At 38.4% G+C, this 6,106-nt stretch overlaps 1 protein-coding gene across 4 annotated transcripts in view; it reads right to left on the bottom strand.

Annotated features, from left to right (window-relative positions):
• Nucleotides 1-457: 457 nt before the first annotated feature.
• Nucleotides 458-6,106, bottom strand: part of MRPL30 (mitochondrial ribosomal protein L30) — a 27,673-nt gene continuing 22,024 nt past the window's right edge. For all 4 annotated transcript variants that reach the window (XM_059134727.1, XM_059134725.1, XM_059134730.1 and 1 more), the window contains 3 exons: nucleotides 5,352-5,498; nucleotides 5,049-5,122; nucleotides 458-4,969 (listed from right to left, as the gene is read on the bottom strand). In XM_059134727.1, coding sequence (XP_058990710.1) covers nucleotides 4,840-4,969; nucleotides 5,049-5,122; nucleotides 5,352-5,498 — 351 coding nt within the window. In that variant the 3' untranslated portion in view covers nucleotides 458-4,839. The remainder of the gene's footprint in view (nucleotides 4,970-5,048; nucleotides 5,123-5,351; nucleotides 5,499-6,106) is intronic.

The raw sequence follows: 6,106 nt of genomic DNA, 5'->3' as shown, positions 1-6,106 counted from the left end.
GAACTGAAAGCAGGATACCAGAAATATATGCACTCCTGTGTTAATATGCAGCATTAATTGCAATAGTCAAGATATGGAAACAACCTAAATATTTATCGACAGATGAATGGATAAAGAAGTTGTGGTGTATATATATAATGGAATATTCTTTAGCCATGAGGGGGAAAAAAAAAGAAATCCTGCCATTTGCAACAACAAGGATGGACCCTGAGGGTGTTATGCTAAGTGAGATAAGTCAGCAGAGAAAGACAAATACTGTCTTTTAAATGTGAAATCTAAAAAAACCAAACTCATAAAAATAGAGTGTAACATGATGGTTACCAGAGACTGGGGAGTGGAGGAATTGGGGACACATTGTTTAAGGGTACAAACTGGGAATAGGTAGATAAGTAAATTCTGAAGAACAAAGGCATAGGGATTAGAGTCAACAAGATTGTATTTTAAACTTCAAACTTGCTTAGAGTTCTAGATCTTTATTGTTTCCACCACACACACACAAAATGATACTTAATGAGACATGACATAGGTGTTAGCTAATGTTACAGTGGTAATCATAGGACATTATACAATAGGCAACAGTATGACAATATATAAATGTATCAAATGAACACATGGTACACCTTAAAGTTACACAATGTTATATGTCAATTATACTTCAATTTAAAAATTAAAAAATCATTTAAAACATTTGATTGGTTAATCATATAGTTGTGTTTATCTCTGGGTTTTCTCTTCTCTTCCATTGATCTATGTCTGTTTTTGTGCCAATACCATACTGTCTTGGTAACTATATATAGTTTTGTAATATAACTTTAAGTCCAGAATTGTGATGCCTGCAGCTCTGCTTTTCCTTTCTTCTGCTGGCTTTAGCCTTCATTTATTCTTTTTCTAGCTCCTCTAGATGTGAGGTTAGATTGTTTTTAAGATTTTTCTTGCTTTTCTGAGGTAGGCCTATATTACTCTCTTATGACTACTGCTGCATTATGACTGCTGCAGCCCAAAGGTTTTGGACTGTTGTGTTTTCATTTTCATTTATTTCCATATTTTTTTTTTAAATTTCTTAATTTCCTAGTTGACTCATTCATTCTTCAGTAAGATGTTTTTTAGCCTCCGTGTATATGTGGTCTTTCCAATTTTTTTTCTTGTGGTTGACCCAAGTTTCATAGCATTGTGGCTGGAGAATATGCATGGTGTGTCCTTAATACTTTTGTATTAATTGAGGCCTGACCTGTGACCTAATATGTGATCTATTCTGAGGAAGGTCCTATGTGCACTTGGAAAGAATGTGTATCCTACTGCTTTAGGATGAAATGTTCTGAATAAAACTGTTAAGTCCATCTGGTTCAGTGTGTCATTCAGAGCCATTGTTTCCTTGTTGATTTTCTGCTTAGATGACCCATTCTTTAATGTAATTGGGGTGTTAAAGACCCCTACTATTATTGTATCATCAATAAATTCCTTTATGTTATTGTTTTATATATTTGTGTGCTCCCAATTTGGGGGCATAAATATTTACAATTGTTAGATCTTGTTGGAATGACCCCTCTATTTTTTTTTTTTTAAGATTTTATTTATTTATTTGAGAGAGAGAGACACAGCAAGAGAGGGAACAGAAGCAGGGGGAGTGGGAGGAGGTTTCACACTGAGCAAGGAGCCTGACACGGGGCTCAATCCCAGGACCCTGAGACCATGACTGAGCTGAAGGCAGACACATAACAACTGAGCCACCGAGGTGCCCGGGAATGACCCCTTTATTATGATACAGTGCTGTTCTTCATCTCTTATTACAGTCTTTGGTTTAAAATCTAGTTTGTCTGATAGAAGTATTGTTACTCTGGCTTTCTTTTGACATCCATTGCCACGTAAACTGTTACTCCCTTCCCTCACTTTCAATTTGCAGGTGTCTTTGTCTAAAATGTGTCTTCTCTGGCCTGCCAATTTTCTGTGGAAAGATCTGCTGCTACCTTTGTCTTCCCTTGTAAGTTAGGGACTTCTTTTGTCTTGCAGCTTTTAGGATTTTTTCTTTATATTTTGCAAATTTATCTATATGTCTTGGCATTGGCCTACTTTTGATTCTGATGTGAGTTTTCTGTGCTTCCTGTATTTGGAAGCCTGTTTTCTCTCCCAGATTAGGGAAGTTTCCAGCTATAATTTCCTCAAATAAACATTCTGCTCCCTTTTTCTATTTTCTTCTTCTGGGACTCCTATGATAGAAATGTTACTATGTTTCATGGAAACACTGAGTTCCCCAATTCCACTTTCTGATCCAAGATTTTCCTTTCTCTTTTGATCAGTTTATTTTCCATAATTCTATCTTCTGTATCACTTATTCATCCCTCTGCTTCTTCCATCCTTGTGGTCATTATATCCAGTCAGTTTTGAATCTCAGTTATTGCATTTTTCATTTTGGTCTGATGGGTCTTAAGCTCTTTTATCTCTGTGTTAAAGGGGCCCCCTCATGTCTTCTAAGCTTTTCTCAAGTCCAGCTTGTATCCTTATGATTGTTTTAAATTCTAGATCAGGCGTATTACTTGTATCTTTAGAACCCTGGTCGTTCTTTCTTTTGGGATAAATTCCTCCATCTTGCCACTTTGTATAGGTCTCTGTCTTCTACTGTGTGTTAGGAAGCCTATTATGTTCCCTGGTCCTGACAGTAATAGCTTTATAAAGAGGTCGTATAATGTTCAGGGACCTGGTGCTTTAGGAAATGTCTGTGTGTGTATGCTGTGTGTACTCTGCTGCTGTGTTACAGTTCCTCTCTCCCTCAGGTCAGTTCTCTGCAGGGCTTTTTGTCTGCAGTGGTTTGTTTGGACCTTGGCCAGAGTATTAACTAGGTGTACTCTGGTCTGCTTGTTAAAAGAGACATGAAGCTATTCCCACTAGAGCTGAATTTTCACAGTACCCTATGATCAGTAGACTTGGTATATGCAGGTGTTTGTGCTGGTCTTTTGAGGGAGGGGCCAATGTGCTGGTTCTCAGACACACTTGCCTGGGGAAAGCAGTAACAGCAGAGGGCAGGGCAGCAGGTTTTTGTGTAAGCAATTTAAGCATCCAATATTGTGTTGTTAACTGAAGATGGTTTATGTTTAGGTGTGGGGAAGCTAGCTCCTTTATTCCTGGAAAAGAGAGTACATGCTCACTGCTATCAGGGAAGCAGTCCCTGAGCAAATAATTTATCATTGTGTGTTGTAGGTGTTTTTCAGGTCGCTGTTTTCACTGTGTCTCGGTTGCTTGCCCACTTGAGCAGCATAGTGTACTTCGGGCTCTATCCCAGTCAGGATGACTAAGTTTAAAATTCTAAACTTTAGGGATCTGGCATGGTGGGGATCTGCATTGATCCTCTGGGGAAGGTGCAGGTTTGACCCTGAAGGGCAGCTGCATCAGAGTGCAGGAGCATGGCTTTGGAGCAAAATGCACTAAGGAGCCAGTGGCCAGGTGATCTGCCCTCAGCAGGTATCTCTGTGCCTAAGCTGAGGGGTAGAGGAGAATGAGAGAACTGGTATGGTCCTTAACGTTAGAGCCAGGGGTGCCTGGGTGACTCAGCTTGTTGAGCATCCAGCTCTTGATTTCAGCTCAGGTCATGATCTCAGTGTCGTAAGATCAAGCCCCACATTGGGCTCTGCACTCAGCAAGGAGACTGCTTAAGGATTCTCTCTCTTAAGGATTCTCTCTTTTCCTCTGCCCCTCCTGTGGCTCGTATTCTCTCAAATAAATAAATCTTTTTTTTAAAAAAAAAGTTTATTAGACTCTTTGGGTAAAAATTAACCAATGTTCTTTTCCCCATTTTAAACAACACTAATATTAGTACAGTGAAAGAAATGGTAAAAACAAAACAAAACAAAAACCTGGCAGTGATGAGCTTTTACTTACACAGCTATCCTCAACCTGCCTGCAGCAAGGACACATTTTGTTGTAGCACAGAGGTCTCTCTAATGAGAATGAGCTCCCTGAAGTTGTTTAGTGTCCTTTGGCTTTATAGCCCCTCTAGGATTTACACTTATAGGATATTCAATAACTGTTGAATTAGAACTGTTCAAGCTAAGTAATTAATGATACCTGGGGTGCCTGGGTGAAGCAGTTGGTTGAGCATCTGACTCTTGGTTTTGGCTCAGGTTATGATTTCAGGGTCAAAGGACTGAGTACCTTGTTGGGTTCCACACTCAGTGGGGAGTCTGCTTGAGATTCTCTCTCCCTCTGCCCTTCCTCCCTGTTCTTTCTAATAGATAAATAAATCTTTTTTTAAAATTTAAATTCCAGGGCGCCTGGGTTAAGCTGCTGCCTTCGGCTCAGGTTATGATCTCAGGGTCCTAGGATCGAGTCCCCATCGGGCTCTCTGCTCAGCAGGGAGCCTGCTTTCCTCTCTCTCTCTCTTTGCCTGCCTCTCTGCCTACTTGTGATCTCTCTCTGTCAAATAAATAAATAAATAAAATCTTTTAAAAAAACTAAATAAAATAAAATTTAAATTCCATTAGCCAACATAAAGTACATCATTGATGTACAGATGCAGAGTTCAGTTCTTCATCAGCTGCATATAACACCAGTGGCTCATTACATCACATGCCCCCCCTTAATGCCCATCACCCAGTTAACCCATTCCCTACCCAGCTCCCTCCCAGCAGCCCTCCATTTGTTTCTTAGAGTTAAGAGTCTCATGGGTTGTCTCCCTGATTTCTTTCCCTTCAGTTTCCCCTCCCTTCCACTACAGTCCTCTGCACTGAATCTCAAGCCTATATAAGGAAGAATCACACCATGTTTAGCCAGTGAAAAGGACTAGTATTTAAAATATATTTTAATGAGAACACAATGATTTACATTTCTTAATATGAAACTGCTCCAGCCTTAGGACTTAACTGCTTCTTGGTTTATGGGGTTTAGATGCCACCGCACTAATTCCCCAGTGCTCTTGAGGCACGTGTTGGACATGTCCTCCTCTGCTGGAAGTCCTTGGGGTAACTTCAGGGGCTTGATCCTATATTATAAAGAAATGCTTTTAGAATTATACCAGGTAACACATTTTTTAAAAAATGCTGAAGTAGCAAACAACAAACCTTATCAAATGTTTAACCACTTTCAGTTTTGCATTCACTGAAGGGATATTCTTGTGAACTTGAGGAGTATGTGCCTACAGAGAAAGGAAACCATGTAATGGATTGGATTCAGAACAGATGGACCCATATTTCAGCAAAATGTGAAAATGAAGGCCTATTATGTCTAAATCAAAGTTTCAAATAAATTACACTAAATAATATATTTAAACAAAAGAAATAGTAAAAATACACCTTAAAGTTTAAGAATTATAAACTTTAAAGCAAATTTAAACCTCTCATAAGATGACTTAAATAGTTGCGTACTTTTTCTAGTCCAAGCATCTTTATTGTATCTTTTTCCCAGTATGGACGTCTTTTTGTACTTTTTATTCTGGTAACAATATGCAGTTTATGAGGATGCTGTGGATCCCCACCATATTTTTCATGATCTGCAGGTGAAGGCTGAAATACCTAAGAAGGAAAAATTATAAATGGTAAATTTTCAACTTCTATATATGTATGTATTTCAACTTCTATGTATCTATGTGTCTAAGTATCTTTTTTTTCTTAAAAAAAAAAAAAAATGACTACATAATGATCTCATCCCAAATCTTTCTGTAATCCTAGCCTCAAACTGAACATTTATACCCATTTGATTACTTAGATAGACTAAGTCTAATAATTTCATACTCTGAAAAAAATATCGCACAAAGATTGCTTTAAGATTGAAGCAGGAGCAATCAAAGGACACTAAAAAGTTCAAATGCCTGGAGACTGTATTAGCACTAAAAAAGCTCAGCACAGCTGCATCCTCCACCCTATTCAAGCAGGGGAACAAAGATAAGCCTACAATAACAGTAACACATGAGGATCATTAAAAAGTATGTACAAAGCACCAGGAGAGTACAAATGATTCCCTATGAAGGATTAGAAATGGGTCCACAGAACTGATTCTCTAAGAATCAAAAAGTTCCAGTAAGCTATCCTATGGAAAACTTCCCTACGTACATAAAATGTACTGAATAAGGACGTATATGGTAATACTATTTGTAATACTGAAAAATTTAAAGGTCACATCC

The sequence above is a fragment of the Mustela lutreola genome, chromosome 9 (genome assembly GCF_030435805.1).
Source record: "Mustela lutreola isolate mMusLut2 chromosome 9, mMusLut2.pri, whole genome shotgun sequence".
Classification (NCBI taxonomy): Eukaryota; Metazoa; Chordata; class Mammalia; order Carnivora; family Mustelidae; genus Mustela; species Mustela lutreola.
This window is presented reverse-complemented; position numbering and strand designations above follow the sequence as displayed.